Source organism: Alexandromys fortis, unplaced genomic scaffold, assembly GCF_014885135.2.
Source record: "Alexandromys fortis isolate MF-2015 unplaced genomic scaffold, M_Fortis_MF-2015_v1.1 scaffold_21, whole genome shotgun sequence".
Taxonomy (NCBI): Eukaryota; Metazoa; Chordata; class Mammalia; order Rodentia; family Cricetidae; genus Alexandromys; species Alexandromys fortis.
Genome location: NW_026067905.1, coordinates 15099506 through 15125937, shown reverse-complemented (window position 1 = coordinate 15125937; position 26432 = coordinate 15099506). Strand labels below are relative to the sequence as shown.

Genomic DNA, 26432 nt, shown 5'->3' with positions numbered 1-26432 from the left:
ACCATCAGGGCTGCCATCAGGGGCTGCCATCAGGGCTGCCGTCAGGGCCGCCATCAGGGGCTGCCATCAGGGCTGCCATCAGGGGCTGCCGTCAGGGCTGCCGTCAGGGCTGCCGTCAGGGCCGCCATCAGGGCTGCCATCAGGGGCTGCCGTCAGGGGCTGCCATCAGGGCTGCCATCAGGGGCCATCCACCTTTCACTCTTGAGTCAGGACCTTTCACTGAACTGGAACTTGCCTAATGGGACAGGCTGACTGAGTGGAGTGTTCCCCAGAGATCCACTGGTCTCCAGCTCCCTAATGCTAGGATTTCAAGTGTGTGGCACTAAGCCAGCTGTCTCTATGATTAAACTCGGGTCCTCCCCCTGGTAAGGCAAGCATCTTACTGACTAAGCCATTTCCCCAGCACTCAGCATCGCCTATTGGAGACTATTCTTCCACAGAATAATTTTGGTACTCTTCTCAAAAGTCATTTCATTGTATGCTTGGTGTTTATTTCTGGGCTTTATATTGTTTTTCAATGGTCTTAAGATTTGTCATTATGCCAGTACTAAACTGTTTTGATTATTATAGTCTTGTACTAAGTTTTAAAATTAGGATGTATGAGACCCCCATTTTTCTCTCCAATTTCAAAATTGTTATAGCTACTCAGGACCCATTGAGTTGCTATATGAATTTTAGGACTGACTTTCTTATTTTTGTAAAATAAGCTATTGGGATTTCAGGAATCTGTGTTTTAAGGAGTACTAATGTCTTAGCAATATTTGTTTTCCAAACTATGAACATAGGAGGTATTTTTATTAATTTATTTTTTAGTTTGTTTCTGCAATGTTTTGTAATTTTCATTGTGCAAATATTTCACCTGTTTGACTGAGTTAATTCCTAAATATTTACTTTTTTATTATTTTTAATATCTTATAAATTGGATCGTTTTGTGATTTCTTGTTTAATTGTTTATGGAGAATATGTGTGTGTGTGTGTGTGTGTGTGTGTGTGACTTTATATCTCACTATGGGATTCATTTATCAGTTCTACCAGGAAATTTTGTGTAAACATTAGGGTTTTTGTTTTACATAAAATATCATATCCTGTGAACAATGATAATTCTAGTTTTGTTTTCTGTTATCTTCTAGTTTTCCAAAAATAAAATCTTTTTTCTTCCTTTCTTTTCTTAATTGCTCTGGTAAAAGCTTCCACTGCTACGCTAAGCAGGAATGCTGGGAGTGGGAATCTTACTTGTTCTGTTATTGTGGTATGCTGAAGTGATTAATTTTTCCATGTTGAACCATCCTTGCCCTCTGCGAATGAGTCTGCTTGCTCGGGACTTATAACCTTTTACTACGCTGCAGAGTTCAGGTGCCTAATGTTTTATTGTGGATTTTATATCAGTATTGATAAAGGTCATTGAGCTGGTTTTTATTATAGCTTCTTTGTCTGGCTTTGGTACAATGATCTCGTCATAGAATGAATTTTGAAGTAACCCTGTTGTTGGAATCATTTAGAAAGGACTGAAACTCGTCTTTTACATGTTTCATAGCTTCTGAGAGCATATGAGATTGGGAACATTCAAGGGGTTATGGTCATAGATGAGTTGTCCATTTCTGAATTTAGTTCTGTAAAGTTTTGTTTCATATGTTTGGGTAGTCTCCAAGAGAAAAGTAAAAGTTTGCAGTTAAATTTTTTTTTGTTGTTGTTGTTTTTTCGAGACAGAGTTTCTCTGTAGCTTTAGAGCCTGTCCTGGAACTAACTCTGACCTTGACTGACCTAGACCAGGCTGACCTTGAACTCACAGAGATCCGCCTGCCTCAGCCTCCCTAGTGCTGTGATTAAAGGCGTAAGCCACTACTGCCTGGCCTGAATAACGTCTTTATGTGTCTCTTCTGATTTAAAGTCTGTTCTGTCTGATTTTACTATAGCCACTCCAGTTCTCTTTTAGTTACTATTGGTATGTAATATTTTCCATTTATTTACCTTTTTTTCTCTAAAAACCTTGTAAAGTTGATGTAATTCATGAATGTATACTAATTCATACAGTATATGAAACACTTAACAAACTCTTAAAAATATATGCATATATATTTACAAAGAAATTATAATCCGATAGTAGAAAATACTAATGCTAATGAAAATATCATTTGATCTGAAGAGACAGTGTATGTGTATAAAAGATAAATGCCTATTATGTGAGCCCAATCAGATACCCTTTAATCAACTGCTTAAAAGCTACATAAAAATAAAGTCTCTCCGTATGGTAGATATTTCAATATGCTTATAGAACTGTTTTACTTCAACATTTATTTTCAGGAATGAAACTAGAACGGTATAGTCCCACTACCTACCTTAGGAATGAATGAATGACAGACATATTTAACGTTTTCAGAAAACTTATGAAAGTTAATTTCTAGAACATTCTAAACAAATTATTTTGAATAAGGTTTTTTGTATTACTTATATTGATACTATTCCACTACAGAAGGTTTTTCTTCAAATCTATGAAACTGTTTGATATAATAGACATATTTCTTTTTCAGATTTACAAAGTCCCGACTTAGTGTGTATCTCATATTATGGGCAAACTAAAGACTTGTACTTCTAGATTTTCACCAGAGTCTGCGCTTTCATATTTGCATTTAAACTGAGTTCATAAAGATCCTCCTAAACGTTTTATGTTGATATGGGTTTTCTTCATCATGCATAGTCATGCTTGCCATAAATACGTTGTAGCAATGGCACCTACCTACGTAGTATATTCTCGGTTGTGAGTTTTTTACATGTTCTCAAAGGGAGCAGAACAAGAGAAGGCCTGCCCACATTTCTGACATCCATGTTGTTTACCTGCAGCATTCTTATATTCATGTGCTCACAATTTACTCCAAGGATATAAGGCTTTGGCACATAGCTTACACCCTAAGGATTTTCTCCACTCTGAAACCCTTTCTGGAACCGAAGGGAACCGGGATGAGTAAAGGCTTTCCCACATGACGTAACACTGTTTCCTACACTGAATCATTCTATGCCATTGAAGAAAATAGGAAAAGATGAACGTTTTCCTATATTTACATATAGGGCTTCTCGCCTTTGCGAATCTTTTCGTGGCATCTAAGGCAACTGTGCTAAGTGAGGCTTCCCTACGTTGGTTAGATACATAACATTTCTCTCCTGTGAATCTTTTCATGGTATCAGGGGGAACTGCAATTTGTAAAAGGCTTTACCACAATGTTTACACACATAGGGTGTTTGAGTCCACTGTGAATCCTGTGGTATTGTCTTAGTCACCGTTCTATTGCTGTGAAGAGACAGATGACCAAGACAGCTCTTATAAAAGAAAGCAGTTAACTGGGGGCTGGCTTACAGTTTCAGAGGCTTCGTCCATTGTCATCACAGAGGAGAGCATGGTGGCACACAGGCAGGCACAGGAGCAATAGCTAAGAGCTTTATATCTTGATCACAGGTAGAGAAAGACAGCAGACCTGGTGTGGGCTTTTGAAACCTCAAAGCCTACTCCAAGTGGCACACCTCCTTCAACAAGGCCACACCCACTCCACACCTCCTCATCTGGTCAAACAGGTCAACTGATGACCAAGCATGCAAATATATGAGTTTACTGAGGCCAATCGCATAGAAGCCACCACAGATGTGGAAGGTTAAGTGTGGCCACCAAAGGCTTTCCCACATTCGTGACATATATTGGGGTTCTCTCTGTTGTGGACTCCTTGATGGCAGTGAAGTAAACTGAAATAAAGGGAAGGCTTTACCACATTGCTTGCATTCATAAGTTTTCTCTTCACTGTGGCTTTTCTTTTGGCATCAGAAGGAAATGGAGCAAGTGAATGCTTCCCCCACACTGCGCATATTCATGGGGCTTCTCTTCAGCGATTCCGTTCAACGCTCTAAAGTGAGAAAGGATACCCAAAGGCTTTCTCGCGTTTCTTACATATGAAGTTCTTTTTCGCTGCACCGTCTTTCCTGAGTGAAAGAGAAACTGGTTGCACACCGGCATCTATGTGATCCAACTCTGTTGTGTGTTACATGGCTCCTGCCATAAGATTTCTCTCCAGCAGGATTTCCTTGAACACAGCTATGCATACTGGAGGGTTTTCTACATTGTTTGCATCTGTGGTTTTCTCCAGTGTGAGTCTTCACATGATTTTTTTTTAAAAAAATATTTATTTTATTTATTTATTATGTATACAATTTTCTGTCTGTGTGTATGCCTGCAGGCTGGAAGAGGGCACCAGACCTCATTACAGATGGTTGTGAGGCACCATGTGGCTGCCGGGAATTGAACTCAGGACCTTTGGAAGAGCAGGCAATGCTCTTAACCACTGAGCCATCTCTCCAGCCCTTCACATGATTCTTAAATCATCGGGGAGAACTGAGGAAGTCTCCTCATTCCTTACATTTATAGCACCTCCTCTTGTCCGTGATACCCATCTCATTTGCATCCATCCTCAAATGCGACGTGAGCACCGGGAACAAGTGAACACTGCGGACATCTCCACGCACCTCCGTTCTACATGGTTCTACTCCACAAGGGTTATTTTGTTCAGAAGAGGATCTAGAACGCAGCTGAATTCTCTCCCATTGACTATGTTCGCATAATCTCTCTACAATTTGATGTCTTGATTTCCCTTAAATTGTTGCCATTGTCTTCAGCATTCTGGTCCTCCTGTATTTTTTTTTCAATAACATCTAGGATCCCAAAGGCTTCCTGTATCACATTTCAGTGGGGTTCCTTTCAGAATGACCTGGAAAGTCCATTCCTCCAGGGTGGTGTTCATAATCACACTTCAAAGGTCACGAACTCCATTTCTGTTTTCAGGTCTGGTGCTAACTGCTCCTGAGATCAGTATCAAAAAAAAAAAAAAAAAAAAAAAAAAAAACCTAACCACCCAAGGCCTGTCTTAATATCCAGGATTGTGAGGATTGTGTCATAACTGGGGCGGCACTAGAAAGGCTGCATCCAATCACTTTCAATCATGTGTATCTGAAAGGATTGTCATTATCAGTTAAACTCGCTTTTGGACAATTTCCTGCATGTGTATACTACACAGTGATTACTCTCACCCCCTCCATTCGCTTTCATTTTCTTCTCACCTTTCCCCCACCCTTCCCTACAGATCTTTCTCACATTCCCATCTATTTGTTTTATTTGTGACCCCACCCCCAGTGTAACCAGGCGCATCTCTGGGGGTGTCCACACAGTTTTGGACTGACCTACTGGAGAGCCTGGTGAGGTCAGAAGTGAGTACCCAACTGAGAACAATTTCCCCCTTTCCCGTAATTTTTCAATATTCAATAGTTTAGGGGTAAGGCCTCATGAGCCCTTCTTCCATCCATAACTGATTGTCGACAGGATCAGTACTGCGCACATCTGGAGCAGGTAGCTGAGGCTGCTGAGTCCATAATGTAATAGCTGTGCCTCACCTAAAGGTGGCATTTCACAACCTGTCTCCCTATGCTCCCGTTCGTACTGTCTTCCCTAAAAGAATTAAAATTTCAAAAGATTTATTATTATCATTTTTGCTTGTGTATATGCATGTATCTATGTGTGGGTATATGCATGTGAAGGCAGATGTCCCTGGATGCCAGGAGTGTCACCTCTTGATGCAACAGGTGTTAGACTTCTTCCATGGCTACAAATGCAGGCAGGATTTGGATCATGCCATAGAATTGATATGCATGGCATCGTTATGCAGTCTGGCTTCCCATATTTCTCCACACGCTCTCACACCTATGCTTACCTCCTTCCGGGGATTTGATAAAGCTGATGAGCTCCCGACAGAGAATGTAGTGGAAACACAAGTCTGTTTTGCAGAAGAAAGGTAACCGGTACTTTTCCAACCAGGTCAATAATCCTTTGTACTTGGCAACCTAGAGTCCAAACAAAATAACAGAAAGAAAAATGGAACTGAACCCTGCAGAAATCCAGCACAGAAAGGAGCATCAAGTTGGACCGTGGTGGTGCATAGCTTTAATCCCAACACTCAGAAGGCAGAGGCAGAGGCAGGGGCAGGTGGATCTCTGTGAATTCAAGTTCAACCTGGCCGACAGAGTAAGTTCCAAAATCCAGAACTGTTTCACAGAGAAACCCTGTCTCAAAAAAGCAAACAAAAAAATAAATAAAGGAAGGAAGAATGGAAAGAAACGAAAGGAAAAGAAAGGGACATCAAGTCACGTTGCCTTTGCATCATCTGGCTGGAAGTGCTGGTTAAAAGTTGTGCCTAAGGGGAGCGGAGACTCGAACTGAGGTTCCCAAAGATGAAAGTTGTTAAGTTGAAAATAAAAAATTAAAACACACACACCCATACAAAACAAAATCCCAACATGACAAATCTTCAGAAAGTTTTCCTTATTCCCGAGCTTGTTTAAGAAAAACAGATAAATTTTTGTTTGACCAAAATAATAATAATAAAGAGTAGCAAAAATCTTGTTCTGTAATGCAAATCAAAATGACTTTGAGATCCCATCTTACATCTGTAAGAATGGCTAAGATCAAAAATAGTGATGACAACTTATGTTGGAGAGGTTGTAGGGTAAAGGGAACACTCCTGCAGTGCTAGTGGGAGTGCAAGCTGGTACAGCCCCTTTGGATATTAGTGCGGCAATTTCTCAGAAAATTAGGAAACAACCTTCCTCAAGACCCAGTAATACCACTTTTGGGTATATATCCAAAGGATGCTTAATCATACCACAAGGGCATGTGCTCAACTGTGTTCATAGTAGCATTGTTTGTCATAGCCAGAACCTGGAAACAACTTGAATGCCCCTCAACTGAAGAAATGGTACATTTACACAATGGAGTATACACAGCAGAAAAAATAACGACAGCTTGAATTTTGCAGGCAAATAGATGGAGCTAGAAAACATCATTTTGAGTGAGGTAACCCAGACCCAAAAAGACAATTATCATATGTACTCTCTCATAAGTGGTTTTTAAACATAAAGCAAAGAAAACAAGCCTACAAATCACAATCCCAAAGAACCTAGACAACAATGAGGACTCTAAGCAAGACATACATGGATCTAATCTACATGGGAAGTAGATAAAGACAAGATCTCCTGAGAAAATTGGGAGCATGGGGATTTTGGGAGAGGGTAGAAGAGGACGGGAGAAGCAGGGAGGGGAGCAGAGAAAAAATGTAGAGCTCAATAAAAATCAATTTAAAAAAGCATGAAAGTAGCACTGCAATGAACATTAAAAAAATCTTGTTCTGAGATTTCAGGTACAGCTCGACTATCTTACTTCTCTTTTTCAAAATGATTTCTCATAAAACGCCAACCCACGTCAACTGCACAAAGAAGCTGAATGCGAAGGTATATACCTTTTACCAGCTCCTAGCAGGAGAATCATGAGTTCTAGCCTAGCCTGAGCTATGTAGCAAGTTCCTCTTCCAATAACTACACAAATACATAGAAAAAAAACCACACACTACCATTTAGAGAAGAGGGAGGATCCTAAGAGACAGGGGAGGGGAAGCAAAGTTTCAAGTAATTGTGGAGAAACTAAATGCAACAGTTGAAGCAGGATGGTCCTCTTAGGTCTCTGGAGCTCAGAGGAAACACTCCTTCCTGAGGGAGGCTCAGTGTGACCTGTGCAGTAGCACACACCACCAGCATAGCACAGAAAGCCACCGGCAGGTCGAAAGTCCACATAATGGAAGAGGAGAAGAACAACTTATAAGGTAGAGAAAGTAAGAGAATGGCATGCTTTCAGAAGAGAGCAGTGCACAGCTGATCACATCTATGGCCCGCGTTTCCCACTGCACACTCTGTCAGCTAAGTCTTAGGTTCTTTCTTGCTTAGGTGCGTGCCCTTAGGCTTCTTCTCGGCATAGTGTCCAAGCATCTCCTGCCCAACCATCACAACAGACAGGATGATTTCCTAACTGTCGGCTAGACTATAAGGCGAGAATTGAGCAGCAATTGCTTGTCTCGCGGTGAGTAGCCTGCCAACTGTCTCCCTGGCTTAGTGCTACTTCTCCCCTCAGCTGCTCCACACTTTCCTCCACGGCCACCCCTAGGTGCCTTCTTCCTCCCCATCTCCAAATTCTTCAAATACACCCCCTCCCTCTGTCCTGAACCTTTTGCCATTCAAGAATCTTACCAAGTCGTAAGGTATTTCTGGCCACAAGCTCCACTGTGAATTCTCAACATTATAAAATGGTGTCTGACCAAAGACCTGTGAAAGAAAACATGATGGTTGGGATAAGAATACCCTCCATAAATGCGGTCCCAGTGAATACATCTACAAAGTACTCCCACACATAAGGCTCAGGAGACATTGCGTAAGAAGGGGCAAGAAGATTGTAAGAGCCAGAGAAGGAGGGACTTTGCTGTGAGGCTGTGTCTGACTGTCACATCAGAAGTTAGACTCGTAAAGTCTCACCAACATGACTGCCTATATGTGCGCTGAACGAGGAGGACAGCAATGGACATGCCAAAGAAGGATGGGGGCAAACCAAGGCGCAAGGCTTCAACCCACACAAAGAACTAGAGGCATCCTGGTAACGCTGGTAATGAGAGAAGTAGTCCAGCTTGGGGAAGAGCACAACCAAATGGTTGTCCAGTGCCAAATGATTAGCCCTGAAAATATACATCCAAGGAACATTTTATGGATCCAACAGGCTATATTTAGGAATATGTGTGTATATACAAACACACATATGTATAAAATAACAATTAGTTTAAAAAAAAGAAGCCATGAATTTGAAGGAGGGTAGGCAGGGGTTTATGGAAGAGTTTGGAGTTAGGAAAGGGAAGGGAGAAATACCATAATTGAAACAATCTCAGCAAGAACAGCAAAAGCATTTCCTCCATAGGCTCAGATATTTGAATATTTGGTCTCTGGCAAACATTCAAATATCTGAGCCTATGGAGGATATCTTTTTGGCACTGTTTGGTGGCACTGTTAGGTGGTTCTGTTTGGGCAGGTTTAGAGGGTGTGGCCTTGTTAAAGGAAGTATGTCACTGGATGTGGGCTTTGAGGTTTCAAAGCCATGCATAACTCCCAGCTCTCTCTCTCTCTCTCTCTCTCTCTCTCTCTCTCTCTCTCTCTCTCTCTCTCTCTCTCTCTCTCTCTCTCCTGTGTTTGTGGTTCAGGATATGAGCCCTCAGCTTCTGCCCCAGCTGCCGTTCCTGCCACCTGCTGTCTCTGCTCCACCATCATGAACTCTTATTCCTTTGGAACCATTAGTCAAAATAAACTTTCTCTTCCTTCCTTCCTTCCTTCCTTCCTTCCTTCCTTCCTTCCTTCCTTCCTTCCTTTCTTTTCTTTATATATTTTTTTGAGACAAGGTTTCTCTGTGTAGTTCTAACTGTCCTAGAACTTGACTGTAGACCAGGTTGGTCTTGAACTCACAGAGATCCTCCCTCCTCTGCCTCCCAAGTGCTGGGATTAATGGTGTGAGCCACCATCACTCAGCAATTTTTTCTTTCTTAGGTTACCTTGGTCATGGTGTTTCATCACATGAGTCTGAAAGCAGCTAGAAGAAATCCTGGCACGTAGAGCAAGTTTCATTGCAGCCATGGGGGAAGAGAGACTCCCTGACGTTGTTATTTCAAGAGACTATGATTTTAAGATTTTTTCCACTTTAACAGTCTTCTTTACATAAGAACATTAAGATGACTTAATTCTGAGGTTCACTTTTCATTTGGATATACCCCATGTAGACCTTGGAACTATCTTGCTTGTATGTAAAAACTAAGACTCTTAATGGTTGAACTATTTACCAATGCATTGTAATATTTACCTTCTCGTCAACCTAAGAGAGAGAAAACAAAGATCTGAACCTTTTTCTAATAAGAAATAGCTTTTATATCTACGTATACCTCTGACTAGAATGCCATCTTCCCATATCACTGCTTCTAGAGCATCACTGTGAAGTGCTTATATTAGTGAATTGGATGACTAATGTCTTAAAATAGCTCCTGAGACCCAAGACAGTGTCAGAAGCACTGAACAATTCTGAACTGGAAAGGCAGGCTTCGGAGTTATGATGTGATTGGGAAGTGTCTGGGGATGTGACAGCTGGTTCTGGTTCCTGTTTATTTGCTCGGATTAAACTGAGGGCCATCAAGGTGGCTTAGATAACACTGCCATCCACCTCATGACAGTCATCCAAAGCCGCATGACCTGAATCTGACATAGTGGAGGGACAGCACTGACTCTCACAAGTTTTATTTTCATGTCCACACATGTACCGTAGTGCTTACATCACACATACACACACACACACATAAATATAATAAATTCAAAAGCAGAAAAAAATTCTCAATTTGAAAAAGAAATTAATACAAAAAATAACAGACACTTAGACATATCGATGGAACGTTTGGATTCAGAGCTAAGAATGCTTACCGGGAGAGAAAGAAATGTGTTGAAAAAATCAGCAAAGACTTCATCCTCCAAAAGAATAATGAGATTTGTAGAACCGATGATCTCTGCATGTGGAGAAAACAAAACAGCCATGATGGAGTTATGTCTGATGGAGAAAACAAAGCTGCTGGACAGACGATTGACATGCCAGGTCTCAAGGCAGTGGCCTTTAGATCTGACCCTGTGTCCCTCCTCCAGGGCCCTTTGTCATTGTTGCTCTCTTACATACTCATAGCCGTGGGGAATCCCAATAGAATTTCACCTGGGTAATTTAAGTCTAGCATTCCAGCTTTCTTAAATACTGACATATGTTCCTTGGTCTTGTTCAAATGAATCAGAAGATACAGATGCTAAATATGATGGCCTCTGGCATTTTCTCTCAAGATTGAAACCAGGAAATGTTTGCCTTTGAGTAACAGAATTAGAAACCCATCAAGCGTGGCCGTGTGCAGCAGAGCCATCACCGACCCTTGTCTTCTACCCCAGACACGTCTTTTCCTGAGCAGTGGACTCTTTCCCAGTGTTTGCCTGTATCACCCATGAGGCCCTCTCTGCTTTTCCTGAGAACTCCTGACTTGTTAAACAAATGACACACAAGCCATCACAAGATCTGTTTTCAGACCAGGCATCTCCCTTTTCTTTATCCTCCATTTTTTCTTTCTCTCTTTCTTTATTTTGTCTTATTTTACTTATTTTTATTTCTACCTCCTTTTCTTCCTCCTCCTCCTTTCCTGCAGAATCCCATGTAGCCCATCGTGGTTTAAAGTTTACGTCGTTGCTTGAGGATGACCTTGAAGTTCTGGTCCTTCTGACTCCACCTCCCTAGTGCTGGGATTATAGGCATGGCTGCCTGCTTCATTGCTTAAATTAATTTTTGAAATAATACTTTTTATGTTTTGGAGACGTCATATATTTATATATTGTATTTTGATTGTTTCTATCTACTATGACCTCCCTCCAGATCCCCTAGTACCCCCCCCTCCCAACTTCATGTCTCCCTTTTTGCTGTTGTTAAGAACTCCCAGGTCTACTCAGTGCTTTCCCTAAGTGTATGAGTATGGGGTAAATGTGCCCTCTATATGCTGTTGAGACTCGAACTCAGGGCTTCATGTGTGCTCTACCAATAGAACTATAAGCCCAGCCCTAAAATCTAGTTATCTAGTTCAAATAATCCAATGAACATTAATAATCTAATCCAGAAAACCTTCTCTTTCCCCCTCTTCCCACTGTTCCCGTGTGTCTTCCTCTACTGTGCCTCCCATAGGCATTAGCCGTCTATGCCACGTGGCTTCTCCCCTTTTCCTTGTTTCTGCCATGGTCCCCCTCTTCTCCATCCACACAGAGTCCTTCTCTCATTTCAGGTCCCACCATTTGTTTTCTAGACCCCGACATTGGTTCATTAAATGGTCTCTCCGGTTCCAGGGTCTTCCCTGCCAGTGGCCTCACATGGTCACCAGAGTGTGTTGGCGTTGTTATTGGTTAGAGCCCTTCACAGATCCTCAGTGTCCCATGGTCTCACAGGCTGAGTTTTGCCTGCTGTTTGTCTCCCACCACTTTCCATCATGCCCACCCCCTTTTAGAAGTCCAAAGCAAGCCACTGTTGCTTCCCAAGCATGCTGTAGACTCACTTAAACAATAACCCTGACTTTGCTACAGAGTCTCATTGCCCAAAATAGCCTCTCAACGCACAGGGCATCACAAATCACTAGCTAGCATCAAGGACTGGCTCATCCTCCTACAGAACCTACCGCAGTGGTACAGGGGCTCACTCCTCCTCTGCACTAGCAAATATGCTTTCCATTATTACAGGGAAAGAGTCCTATTTTCCGCCACTGATATATACAGTTTCTTCACTGGGTTGAGCTTTAGGGTAAGGGGGTTGGGTATTCTCATCCTCTACCCCTAGGCATGAAACAGTACTTGTTTATATAAGATCTGTCACAGATGTATGATTTTTTAAAAATATTTGTGTGTGCACACATGCACACACATGTTGTGATATGTACTTGTCCATGGAGACTAAACAAGGGATTCATATCCCCTGATACTAGGGATAAAGACAGCTGCGAGCTACCTGATAGGGGCACTGTGAACTTAATTCAGATCCTCTGGAAGATCATGATATGTTCTTAACTTCAGAGACAAATCTCCCATCCCATAAATGATTTTTGTTTTTGTTTCTTTAAAAAAAAGTTATTTATTTATTATGTATACAATATTCTGTGTGTATGTCTACAGGCCAGAAGAGGGCACCAGACCTCATTACAGATGGTTATGAGCCAGGAATTGAACTCAGGACCTTTGGAAGAGCAGGCAATGCTCTTAACCACTGAGCCATCTCTCTAGCCCTCTTGTTTTTGTTTTTTACCAAAGATGGTCCTTAATTTTCTGCTTTGGGCTGAGAAAATGCCTCCTCTGGTAAAAGTGCTTCTCCACAAGCCTGAAAACCCAAGCTCGATCCCCAGAACCCACATAAAAACTAGATAAAGAAACATCCATTTAGGGTCCCAGAGCATCTAGGGAGAAATGGAAGCAAGAGACAAGAACATCCGCCCAGAGATCCTAAAATTCACAGAAAGAAGAGAGATGTTGCCCCAAGATAAAGGCTAACGCAGGCTCCCAAAAGTTGTCCGACTAGCACACATGTGCCCTGGCACGAATGCTCATGTGTGTGTGCACACACAGTCATACAGTTTTGGTTCGTCTGTTTGTCAATTGTTTATACTAATCACTTCTTACTGATTAAGCAGCTGTTTATTGGATGAGACTGTCATGGAAACCAACTGAGTGCAGGAAAGTGAGGCTCAGCAAAGTTCCCCATTCCCTGCCGCAGGCAAGACAGCCCCTTCTTAGAGCTGACATTTCCACGGTCCTGTTTTCTCACGCCCCTACCCCAGTCGGCCTCCAACTGGACTCATCCCACACCCCAGCAAGATAAAATTGACAACAGGAGAAATCCCTGGATAACCCTGAACCCACGAGGGCCTTCTTCCTGGAGGAGGTAAGGCACATGGTGGCTGGACCTACATTTGACCTCTGTCCCTCTTGCTTTCTCTTATGATCAAAGCCTTCCTGTCCCATCCTTAAAGGTGTGAGGCAGGAGTGGGGAAGGGAAGAGAAAAGGAAAACAAAGCCCTAGGATTGATGTTTAGAGGGAGGGCGAGCGGTCTGCTCTAGAGGAGGGAGGGCGAGCGGTCTGCTCTAGAGGAGGGAGGGTGAGTGGTCTGCTCTAGAGGAGGGAGGGCGAGCGGTCTGCTCTAGAGGAGGGAGGGGGAGTGGTCTGCTCTAGAGGAGGGAGGGTGAGCGGTCTGCTCTAGAGGAGGGCTCAGGCCTTGGGTTCATCCACCACCGCTATCTCCCAGAGACTCACCAGCGTTGCTCATGTTGCCATGCCCTCCCTGCCACGGATTGGCCAGAAACAGAACGTGAGCACACAGTGAGCTCTCCGCAGTGTTCCATCTCGATTCCATTCTATTCCACTCCTCTCTGGTGCAGCTCTCAGTGTGAAGTAAATCTACCTTATTCCATCTCTGGATCGCCTTGAACAAACCAGATCATCCTATACTTAGCCACTCTCTGTGTGTTGAAAGTGTCTTCCAGGTCTGTCTACGGTCCCCTACGGCCAGCTGAGCTGTCACATTGCTGAACGTGGCTGCACCCTTCATTCAGCTTTCGGTCCACTTAGAGCGATGATTCTGGTGCTGCGAGCTTGTATGGTGTAGTGTCCTTATGTTGTGGTGACCAACAAGCATAAGTTAGTTTTGTACTTCATAACTCCAATTTTGCTACTGTTGTGAATCATAGTGTCAATATCTGATATTCAGGATATCTGATATGAGACCGCTGTGAAGGGGTTGCGACCTGGAGGTTGAGAAACGCTGACTTAAAGCATCAAGTGTCTGATGTCTTGAATTCCCATCTCTGAAAGTTCATCAGGTACTTAGTTCTTATTGTCAATTGTTTGTTTCTCTGTCCTTTTAAGTTATTTCTCTTTCTTTTTCTGATAGAAATGGGACATTAACATGAAAGACCCTCAGGCCTATCTATATACATCAAAGACTTAGTCAAGAACATCCTCTGAAATCCTGAGAACAGCATTGTATCACACCTAAGAGAAATTTCAAGAACAAAATGATTTGGCATTGTTGGGAGTTTGAGGTCAGCCTGGCCTACAGTTACAGGTCAGGTGAGGCTACACAGTAAGATCCCATCTAAATAGAAATAGTAAACTCCAGGGGAAGGACACCGAAGAATGACTTCTGACTCCAACATCCTGGAGACATGGGAAGACATATACATATTTTTAAATTGAAAACATAAATTACTATTGGTAAAAAACTTATGGAGCCCACTGGGATACCACATGTTTCCAGGGAAATTGGGATCCCTCTCAAGATGCTTAGTTCCATCAATTAAAGAATTTAAAAACAGACACAGAAGGAAGCCCAGAAACAATGATTTTCATGATTAAAAAGAAAAAGCACAGTTCAGGCAGGCTAGAAATCTCAGCATTTTCCTGGGGGAGGGAGATGGGGAAGAAGAGAGAGAGCCACACCTTTTTGAGTTAGGCATGGAGTTTCGGCTCACAGCAAATGGGAGGGAGCTCCAGAGAGAGAATGAGAAAGGCCAAAGGACCAAAGAACACATTCTGGGGCTTTGGCTAGAGTCTAAAGCAAAGTGACAGAGGAGAAGAAGAAAAAAATACATCACTGCGCTGGGAGCTGGGTTTGGGGAAGGAAAGTCCATCATCTCACTAAAGGGGTGGTCATTTCTGCCATCTCTTCAGCAGGGCTTCAGGAGCATCGGCCTTCCTGAGGGGCGTTCTCTGCTGGGTGATTTGACAGTGCAGCTTTATCAACTGTTAGGGTGTTAGGACTCTATCCAGGGCCAAAGATAAAACTTGGGTTCCTTTGGACCCTGGCTTTAGTGGCTTACATGACTTTAATGGCCTCAAAAGAGGCCTAGATCAAGGCTACGGTAATATTCTCCCTCCTGAAGAGGTAACCATGCCATCATTTATAAATTAGGGAATGGATATAATCCACTTTCTCCATGGAGACACAATTCTAAAGCTGCTCACCAGAGCCCCCACATTTAGCCTCTAGGCCAGAAATGCTTACTCCCTGGAAGAAATCTCAAGGACTGTGGAACCAGAGCCCTCTTCCAGCAATCCTGACCTCCAAGCAAGGACTTTTGTGGAATTGTTGCTTCAGAGTCCCTGCCCTACTTGTGTGGTTTCTCCCGCCTGTTCTTGCTCATCAGCAACAGGACGTTTCCCTGGTAATTTTGATGATAAGAAATGGGATGAGATCCAGGGGTCTATATTATTCACAAATACCCTGGGTAATTACTGCCGTCCGGCAAATATGGGAAACACTGGTGAATAAATTAAAAAGCTGAGGTCACATCTCAGCTCTGCTGCTTGCTGGGTGCACTTTGTACCAGGTCCTACACACAGTGCTTCCCCGGAGTCTGGGTGTCATCTTCACCCAGCGCACTGACCCTGGAGATGACAGTAGGGCGTCACCAAATATTAAGAAGAAAATTCGTAACAGATGCTTGACAAATACTGCAAGCCTTTGGCAAAAGGGAATAATACCTTGATCTAAAGTCTGAGTCAAGGCTGCAAACTGGATGAGGGCCGTGACTCTGGCCCTCTTCGAGGCAGCTCCTGTTAGCTTTCGGTCAGTTCACTCGTTCAGCGTGTATCTCTTGAGCACTCCATCTGACAGAAGCTTCCCCACCGGTGTGGATGCACCAATGAAAAGAGTCAAGAGTTCTCCCATCACAGAGCTGTATTCTCTATAATGACTTTATTGGACCAGTTATGCCATTTCCACCCCAAGGAAACTCCATGAGCAGTCATCACTAAAATACTACTTGGCTGGATCGTTCTCATGCCTGCAGCGCTTGGCTGCTTCTTCCTATAATCACATGCTTTTGCTTTGGGCCGTTTGCCCCACCTTTCCATAGACACCAAAGCCAGTTTTCAGTTACCGCATATTCCCCCAGTCTGTCCCCTGACTGCTCCTGCTGCCAGCTCAGTGCCAATAAGTGTTCATTGCTAACGGCACAACAACACGGTCTCCACTGTGACAATGGTGTCTGGGTCTAGGATAGATGTCCTTGTCCAAACCCTCACTGCTTGGGCTGAGAGGAAATGACTGACCCCCTCCTCCCCCCGCCACACACACACAGCATGAAACAGTTCCTTAAAACTCATCCAACTATTTTTCACATGAATTAGAAGGAACTTTCAGAGATTAAATGACCAAGAGGTTTCTGAGTCTCTCTCTCTCTCTCTCTCTCTCTCTCTCTCTCTCTCTCTCTCTCTCTCTCTCACACACACACACACACACACACACATACATACATACACACACCTTATCTGTTGAATTCACACACACTCATACACACACACATGCACATGCACACACTCACAAACAACCTGTATCTGTTGAATTCTGTGCTTATTTGTGTCCACACATCTATTAGGAAACAGATCGACACCAGGTCTCTGCATTTGTTCACATTTGACGGGGTGTCTTTCCTGGTGTCTTCCTGTCCCTTCCTTCCTTCCTTCCTTCCTTCCTTCCTTCCTTCCTTCCTTCCTTCCTTCCTTCCTTCCTTTTTTCCTTCCTTCCTCCCTCCCTCCCTACCTCTGTTCCTCCTTCCTTCCCCTCCCCTCTTTCATTTATTCTTCTCTCATATATTTTCCCCAGACAGCAGCAGTTTCCCCTTCCTCTTCCCCTCCCCTCTCCCTCAGATCCACTCCTCTTCTTTTTCCTTCAGAAAAAGGCCTCCCTGGGATATCAACTAAACTTGGCATGTCAAGTTATAGTAAAACTAGGCACATCCCTTCATATTAGGGCTGGACCACACAACCCAGCAGGAGGAAAAGGGTTCCAAAAGCAGGCAAAAGAGTCAGAGACTCCTTCCCCATCACTGTTAGGTGATTCAATACCAATTGGAGAGCAAGTGTCTTTCTGGCTCACGTGAAGATGGTGCCCTCTGGTGGAAAATGGGAAACATTACACTGTTATCTTGGAACCTGTAATTTAGAATTTTGCTTTCAGCACTGATTAGGATTCATTAGTGCTCTTAGTGACCGTGACAAGGGGAGTACAAGAAGATCCTTGTCAGGAACGGGAAGATGGCTTGATGGTTAGGGGCACTTAGTGTTCTTCTAAAGGACCGAAATTCAGTACCCAGCACCTACATCAGGTGGCTCCCAACTACAGGTCCTGAGTCTAGCACCTTAAGCTCAAGACACCAGAGGCGGCTCAAATCCTGAGACAAAGCTTGGAAAGACATCCATGGTGTGGAGGAGCAAGAAGGGGCTTAGACTTGGCTGTGGCAGTCAGGAAAATGCAGAACCTTCTTAGGACCCCGTAATGTCCCAATGGTCCCAGGGTTAGGTAGAAGAGTTCCCTAAGGTATACCTTACATTCACACCAGGGCCCCTCACCTCCAGTGGAGAGGAACATTCGGCCTAATGGTTCTACCGAGGCAGGAAAAGCCACTGTGGGTTGCTGGCCATGTGTGAGAAGTCTATGTGGTTCTGGAAATCACCTCCCCTCTTGGCAATTGTTCAGACTTCTCCTACACCCCCAAACAGAAGGAGGGGGTTCCTGACCATTTGATAACAGTCACACTTTGACTTCCAAATAGGAAAATTAACTAGAAAGAATGGGTCAGAAACAGAGGACACATCTAGTTCTCCTAGAAACTAGACTAATATAAATAACTAATCAGGAAAAAGACTTGAATGCCTTGCTCCAAGCCCACTTCGTCCTGACTAGACATTTACTCTGCATCTGGACTGGGGGACATTCTTCACATCATAGGCTCCTAGTACCTTAGCTAAGCTCGACTCTCACCCCCTTGGCACCCAGCTGCAGCATTAAGGAATGCTGCACGTAGCTGCCTTAGCCCTTTAAATAGCATTCTCCAGTAGGACGGCTGCGAGGCCGAACATGCAAGCCATTAGACTTTATTATCCATGGGAACCAGAGAGGGCCGGGGTCGGGCAAGTCGGCTATTTGGAAACTGATGGAGATGAATCCAAGGCAATGGGAGAAGATGCTGAGGAGGAGAACCTGACCATGCCTGGGGACTCCCCTATGGCTGTTGGGGGTCACTGCATTCTACCAGACTCTGCAGAGGAAGGCGCTGTTCACGGGGGTCTAACTTCTAGTCAGACAAATCACAAAGCAGTCAGAGGAAAGAACCAGGACCAGTTCTGAGCTTCATACTGCCAAAACGACAGCCTGGATCCGAAATGAGCCTCACAGAAGTCCAGGACAAGAAACGACGAGGAGATGGTTATTATGATGGCTGAGCAAGGAGGTGCTAAGTGTGACTTCTGATTAATGTTCTATGTGATGAAGTAAAAGATATTTACCAAAGGTTCCAAAGGCAGGATGTCATACATTTGTTATGTTCTCATGGGTGGGGAGTGAGGGGGGAAGGGGAGGGTGCAAAGAGGTGCAAGACAAGCAGGTGCTGTAGTTGGAGGTGGGAACGGAAGAGAGATGCAAGAAACTAAGAGTGAAGGTCGTAGATGGCCTTTCTTGCTTTATTCCTCTTCTTTGCACCTTCAGCAAATTAGATGAAGAGAAGCCAGAGGTATACCCATCCCACCAGCCTGCTGTCTCGAGGTGGGGCACCTCTGAAGGGTGCCTGAGCCTCCTTTCCAGCACCTTCCGCTCACCACTAGTCATTCAGATGTCTTGGGAGCCTGCAGGGACATCAAGCACATGGGTGAATCCAGGTTCAGGCATCAGTGATGAGGTAACAGTGCCACACAACGGAGCAGCCGTAGATCCAGAGCATCAAGAAGGCACCGAAGGCCACATGCCAGCAGAAGAAAGTGGTGGCAAATGCTATGTCATGTTTGTCGTCGTCCATCCACTTATAGCCAGAGACTGGTCTGTACAGCATGAAGCCTATCTGCATGAGCCAGGAGCCCGTGACGAGGTACAGAAAGGCCTTCAGCATCCAGATCAGCAGCACGTTGGGAGCCCACAGCTCGACCGTCAGCACCAGGGTCAGCAGAAACAGGGCCTGGATGAGCAGCATGTGCGTGCGGAGCTCCACTCCTTCTGTGTCCTGCATATGAGACACCATCAGGGGCAGAAGGAGACACATGCTCAACGCCTGGGCACCTTGCTCCAGAACTATGCACCTCTTGGGCAGCAGGTTCTGGCTGACCACGTCCACACAGCCACTCAGAAAGAAGGCCGCGTAGAGCGTGAGATGCTGCCACTGTTTGCGGTACATGAAGGTTCTCTGGTGATACTTCTTGCTGATGAGCATCAACTGCCAATGAATGCTATGCAACTCTTGCACTACTAAAATGCAGGAACTCAGGATCTTCAGAAAGCCAACATAATACATTTGCCGGAACCTTGCCCATCTTCCTTTGCTCCAGGGAGGGCGTGGTGGATATTGGACAGGGGAGTTGCATATCACAGCCCTGGAGAGAAGTGCTGCATGATAAAGTCCATAGAGGAATAAGGACAGGCCGGGGTACAGATGCCCCTCAAACCCTCCCATGAGTTCCAAAGTAGGTGTGAGCAAAGGCAGAAGCAAAAGCGAATGGACTTTCGCTCAGGGCTCTGGGACACAGAGGGAGCCCGCTGAAGATCACTTATAACCTCGACCCATCCCACTGCATCCACTTGAAAGAGGGAAATGGTTTTGGAGGAAACCCAAACCTAGGGTGGGGTGGGTGTCATGGTTTCCGTTACAGTCTTCTGCTCTGGTTCACTGATAACCAGCTAACCACTGGCGAACAATGAAATCAACATGTCTCCAGCACAATGCTTGGGTATCAGCTGTCCGCACATCCTATGACCTGGGCCTCCTGTCCCTCTGCCCACCTGTTCCTTGGTCCCTTTGCTACCTTCCTCACTTTCTTCCTGTCTCAGTCCATTCAGGATGCCAAATACTGTGACTAACACCCTCATTGACCATGTGGCTAATAAACAGCAGAAAGCATCTGATTTCTGGAGGCTGGATGCTCGGAATGAAGATGCTAGAAGATTCGTTCTCTGGTGAGGCACACTTTCCCACAGACAGTACTTTCTCATTGTGTTCTCTCATTTCCCAAGTATCAAGCCTGCTCTCTGGGGTCTCTTTAATTGGGGTGCCTATACCATTTATAAAGGTTTTGCCCTCATAATCTAATTACCTCCACAGAGGCCTCACTTCCCGATACCATCATATTATATTAACATAAGAATTAAAAAAATGTTTTATTAATTAGCACAAAATAATTGTACATAGTAATGTGCTTCATTACAAAATCTTCATACATGCACACAACATTTCAATCATGTTAACCCCATAGTTCTCTTCTGACTTCCTCTCATTTGAGCCAATCTCCCTTTTTCCCAGCTAGCCTTGTTTCTCATCTATTTGTGGTGCAATGCAGTGAGTTCCATTAAGATTGTTTATAGGCACATGGGGATTGCTCCACAGGAGATGAGCACTTGTCAGTAGCTATAACACTGAAGAAAAGGTCTCTTTCTCCACCATCAACCTATAACCCACATAAACCTTCAGGGAGGGGTGGAACCTCATGAGTCCTCCCTCTTCTGAGACAGGTTGTTGACAGGCTCACTCTTGCGACACATGAATTTGAAGGGGCACAAACTTCTGCCCATGACATCTCTAGACTCAGAGACTATAAAGAACTCAGAGAAAGCATACACTATGGTATATGTTCCTTGGGATTCCTGATGAAGGGCTGAGGTTTTTGCTCAGAGGACACGGTGCTTGTTTAGTAGGCAAGAAACCCTTCTAGCTAATAACTTAGTATGAATTTACTGTGAAATGTTTTCATAAAGTTAACATTCATTTAGAATTTGGTGGTCATGTGACCCTTCAGGACAGAAAACTAAATACTGGGTGTGTCTCATGTTTTGTTTCACAAGGATCCCATAGATTCCCTTTTGACTTATCTGTTGATAGACTGTATTTTGCTGCTATTAAGAATGTTCCATTTTAGCCAGGCAGTGGTGGCAGACACCTTTAATCCCAGCACTCAGAAGGCTGAAACAGGTGCCAGGACAGCCAGGGCTACACAGAGAAACTCTGTCAGTTAGGTAGACAGACAGACAGACAGACAGACAGACAGATAGACAGATATGATAGAGAGAGAACCTTCTATCTGGTATCATATTATTACTGATATGAAAACTATAATTTTGTATTGATCCTCATCTTACGTCTCTTGTTGAATTGCCACTGTTCTAATTTTCAATGATTTAGTATAATCATATCATCTTCAAATAATAAAATGCATCATCTCATTTTAGAGGTATTTTTGTCTTTTCTTTGTACCTTGTGCGATTCCATAGGTAACATTCAAAAACTGCATAAAGATAAGTAACATGAAAAACATTTGCAATCAAAACTCAAGAACATGATTGCCTCTGAAAGGTAAAAAAAATGAGAGATTTGAGAGGGACACAAAAGCCATTGAAAATGACAATATCTTCCTGTTCTTAGACTAGTGGGGAAAGTGAGTGTCTGGATTGGGTCACAACTGGATAGGTTATATACATTCTAAGAGTGTTATTTTATATCTACTCAATATTTTTTTTAAAAAAATTAGAAAGAAAACTAAGTAGTATTATATGTGTAAGCAATAGTTAATATCTAATCAATCTACTTGAGAGCAACTGAGAGAGAGAAGTCTTCTCCCTCCAAATATCAAAATGAGTTTTGTTCTAGGGCACCAGCTCTTCTTATGTCATTGGCGGTAGGCTTTCTCTCTCTCTTTTTTCCTATTATTTATCCATATAGTGAATTGGAAAAAGAGCCGTGATAAATAGAATTTCCTCCTACCCACCCCTCATCCCACTGCTTACTACACGCTAAGCAAATTCTCTACCGCTGAGCTACAAGCCCAGCCCAATAATTCAATGCCTTTTGCTGCTTGAATGGGATCGCTTTAGCCAATATTGATTTGAGGAAAGTGTTGGCAGCTTGCTAGTCACTCTTTTTTTAATGTTTCTTTTTCCACTTCAGTCTTGATGCTCAGCCCAGATTGGCCTTGAACCCTTTCTTGGTGGATCTGTTTTCAATACCCACGTGCTGGATTTACCGGCAGGCGCCATCTTGCCCAGCCCCTCACAGCTTATTAATCAACATGTTTTCCTTTCCAAATAACTTTCTAGTCACTTTCTTCTGCTTCATCCTCACGTATTTTCTTTGTTTCAGCATCAACAATTCTGTATTATTAAATGTCTCTCAGTCAGATTCAAAGCCTCCTTTATTCTCACCTCTACTACCACCAGGTGATCTTGGGGGAAAGAAAGCCTCTAGTGCCAGCAGCTGGTTTGGATTCTGCAGTGGCATCCTATAGCTTCACAGGTAAGATCCACTCTTGAATAAGCTTCAAGACACCTGGGGCTTCGACCAGTTTTGTTTCCAGTCCCTTTTCATGTGTCTCTAAAGTTCTAGGTTGGCTTGTTTACTTCTGTACCCAATTCATTCTGCATCTGTGAAGTTCCTCTTTCTCCTTTGTCCCTCAAGGCTCAACTTAAGCTCCACCTCCTCCCAGATGGACAGCATGCATCTCTGTGCAAATTATAGGTGTCTATATCATGGCCTTGGTCTCACCATTTCATACCTGTTTATTTACTGGGAAATCTTTCGAGACTGTGTGTGTTTATCCTCTTGGGCTTTTTAGAATCTAATCTAAGTCTGGAGGTGCTCATGACTGATGTAAGTTTATCAGGTGTGAACACATGGTCTCTACCACAAAATACCTCATAACGCAGTTATAAAGACAAAAAAAGATACAGGCACACGGACACGGAAGTGGTGAGGTTGGCTAACAGCAGTCCAGAAACACTGATACTTAAAAAGCAAGAACTTCTGCCTAAGCAGAAATAAATGCTTTATTTGGGAGGAAGTAAATTCTGTACCACAGAAGTGAGCTCTTTTCACAAGAGAGACAAATTATCAAGCTGTTCCTTTATCTCCTGTAGCCCTTCCACAGGGCCATCCACTTTTTAAGTTCCAAGGCAATGTTGGTGGATGGGACTGTTTAAATTATCCCTACTGTCAAAAGGACCAAGTTAAAATGAACTTAACTATCTCATTCAGCTTTTGTGAGTCCAGAATCGGGCTACATCCCGTTCTATAATGTCAGATGAGTATGCCGGTGAATGGAGCAGATGACAGGGCTGAGGGCAGCAGAGACAGAATAAAAATGGGATAGGTCACTGCATAGTTTACTTCTTTGTCAACTTCAGAGAGAAAAACATTCATCATGATGTTGGCTTAAGTTGGCAACTATCTCTCTAGATCTCTTGGCATATCAGACTTGATGGCATGGAACTTCAGTATGAGTTGACTCCATTTTGGTTAGGTCTGTTGGACCTTTCATACTAGGTCAGTCCAAACCAGTGGTCTCCTATACATTATACTTAACAGTAGTAGCCTTGACCCAGGGTTTGAGGAGCAGAAAGTGTATGGGTACAGAAGACAGGAGTTCTCCTAAGCATGAGTATTCAGCCGCTGGAAAAGCATCCTTGAATGTTGACTGGCCTGTGGCTTACAGTCGAGCATCATCCAGTCTCTTTGGAACATAAATAGAGCAATGGGGTGGGGTTTCCAGATTTGTTAAGCAACTGTGCTGATTTTGCTTAAAATTTATCCTTGCTCTTGTAAACCCTATCTAGCCCTCGGTCTGTCTTTCTGCCACCTCAGCTGTAAGAACACTCTGATACTGTCCAAATAATATTCTTTTCTTTAAAAAGGAATATCCCCACATCATGGGAATGAGTTCCATTGCAACTCCACAAAGGTGTGTGTGTCACCTGTCATAAGCCAGCACTGTGACAGCAGGTGGTGGTCGATACAGATGATGTTCCACTTGCCTGTAATGGAACTCAAAAGCTGTGACCTCACCACACAAAGTGGTCCACAGGCCCCCAGTGTCAATTTCACCTAGGATGTGTGGCATATGCAAAATCACTGACGACTGAATCTAGACCCACATTTGACCAAGCTCTCCAATTGATTCAGATGCATAATAAATTTGAAAAGCATTGGTTTATGTTTAACTAAATTAGTCTAGATTTAGATTTTCTGTGCTGGTATAGTTAGAATATATAACTGTGATTAATTCTGATGGGCGGACTCAAGATGATCCTTACAAAGCATTTGACATTTGTTTTGAAGTTAGAGTTGAATAGATGGGTATCTGGTAAGTGGAGAAGAGTTAGGGTGGGGGGTTCTGGTGGCAAGAGTTGTTGGGGGTGGTGGAGGGGCAACAGGTCACATTGGCAGAATAGGACAAATGTCTTTCAAGAGCTTCCCAATCACTCTCTGGCCTAGATAGCCCTGCCCAACCTGCCCATATATTGTTGGTACTAACCTATGTGATAAGTCACTCCAGACCCCTGTCACCCAACTTCCTCTCTTGTTGCCCACTAATGTGTGGACAAGGAGAAACCTCCCAGCTCCTCACCTTCGGTGACCCCTTGAGGATAAGGGGCTAATGTTTACCATCAGTTAAGGGTACCAAGTCTCAGATCTCATGCCAAGCCATCTGGTCTCTGGCAGCAACTCTAAAGATGTGGGTGCGGGGCAAATGGATGGAGCTAGAAAACATCATATTGAGTGAGGTAACCCAGACCCAGAAAGACAATTATCACATATACCCACTCATAAGTGGTTTTTTAAACATAAAGCAAAGAAAATCAGCCTGCAAATCACAATCCCAGAGAACCTAGACAATGAGGACACTAAGAGAGATATACATGAATCTAATCTACATAGGAAGTAGAAAAAGACAAGATCTCCTGAGTAAATTGGGAGTATGGGGACCATGGGAGAGGGTTGAAGGGGAGGGGAGAGGCAGGGAGGGGAGCAGAGAAAAATGTAGAGCTCAATAAAAATCAATTTTAAAAAGAAGTTAAAGAAAAGATGTGGGTACAGGATCCACATGCATTCCAGGCAATCCAAACAGCTATGGGGAGAAGATCATAAGGGAAGCTGGCTCTAGAGAAAGTGGAAAGGTAGTGAAAAGCTATGGGAAAGGAACGCTTGCCTGGGCTTCCGTGTCCCTTCCAGGCCCAAGAGCCTAGAGTTCTGGTATCATCTAGACTATTTTGGACCTGTCTCTTTTTCAAAGTACTTGTATTTCCTTTGAATTCCTTTACCAGTATCAAAATCAAAACATTCTTCTCGGTGACATGATCTCCATCCACATCACAAGGGCAGTGTTTGCACTGGGTGTCCATCATGGTTGCCTCTGGGGGAAAAGTCTATTGGCTAATGATATGCTTGGTATTAACTATCTTGTGAGCAAATCCATCACTTTTCTTCATAAAATTTAAAAAAAAAATCTACCATCTTGTTTGGAAAGTATGTTTTGGCCAAGTGTCCTGATGCATGCTTTTCAGAGAATCTGATACTTATTAGTAAAGAAGCAATGAAAAGTTCCGCGATAAAGTGTTTTATTAATAATTTTAACATTTTGCAAAGTCAAACACTTTATAGGAAATACCCTTATTTGTTCCACACAAATCTATGAGATAACTCATTTTGGATGATTTGGGCTATAAATAATAGAAAACCCTAATTTTACTGGCTGGAAGATTTAAAAAAAAAAAAAAAAAGATCCCTCTATATAGGCCTGGCTGTCCTGTAACTTGGCTTTGATTGGCCTCAAACTCAGAGATACACCTGGCTTTGCCTCTTGGGGGACTAAAGGTATGTGCCACACAGCCCTGTGAGAACTTCTTTTAAAAAAAAAAAACATTTACTTTAATCTATTAAATTAAATTCTAGCGGGAACACGAATTCTAGCGGGAACATAACTCTTGAGCTGGTTAATCAGGTGGAAGATGCAATTAGGATCCAAGGTATTTCTAGTTTTTCTCTCAGTCATTCGTACTGACCTCGGGCCTCAGGTCTGCAGGCATCAGAGTTTCAAGATGGCCATCACACTTCTAGACATCACCAGCTCATAGCTTTATTTCAGGTATGTTAAGCTATCTCTATATAAATGCACATTTCTTCATGTTCCTCAT

General features: G+C 43.4%; 2 protein-coding genes across 2 annotated transcripts in view; both read right to left on the bottom strand.

Moving 5' to 3' along the window:
* The window catches only part of Rgsl1 (regulator of G protein signaling like 1), a 66316-nt gene extending 55849 nt beyond the window's left edge, over nucleotides 1-10467 (bottom strand). The window contains exons 1-3 of the mRNA XM_050135124.1: nucleotides 10357-10467; nucleotides 8104-8178; nucleotides 5742-5871 (exon numbers count right to left, since the gene is read on the bottom strand). Of these exons, the coding sequence (XP_049991081.1) occupies nucleotides 5742-5871; nucleotides 8104-8178; nucleotides 10357-10467 (316 nt within the window). The remainder of the gene's footprint in view (nucleotides 1-5741; nucleotides 5872-8103; nucleotides 8179-10356) is intronic.
* An 8682-nt stretch (nucleotides 10468-19149) lies between these two features.
* Nucleotides 19150-19932, bottom strand: LOC126497373 (transmembrane epididymal protein 1A-like). Its single transcript, XM_050135365.1, has one exon. It carries the CDS (start codon nucleotides 19930-19932, stop codon nucleotides 19150-19152), a length of 783 nt encoding a protein of 260 aa, XP_049991322.1.
* Nucleotides 19933-26432: the final 6500 nt, after the last annotated feature.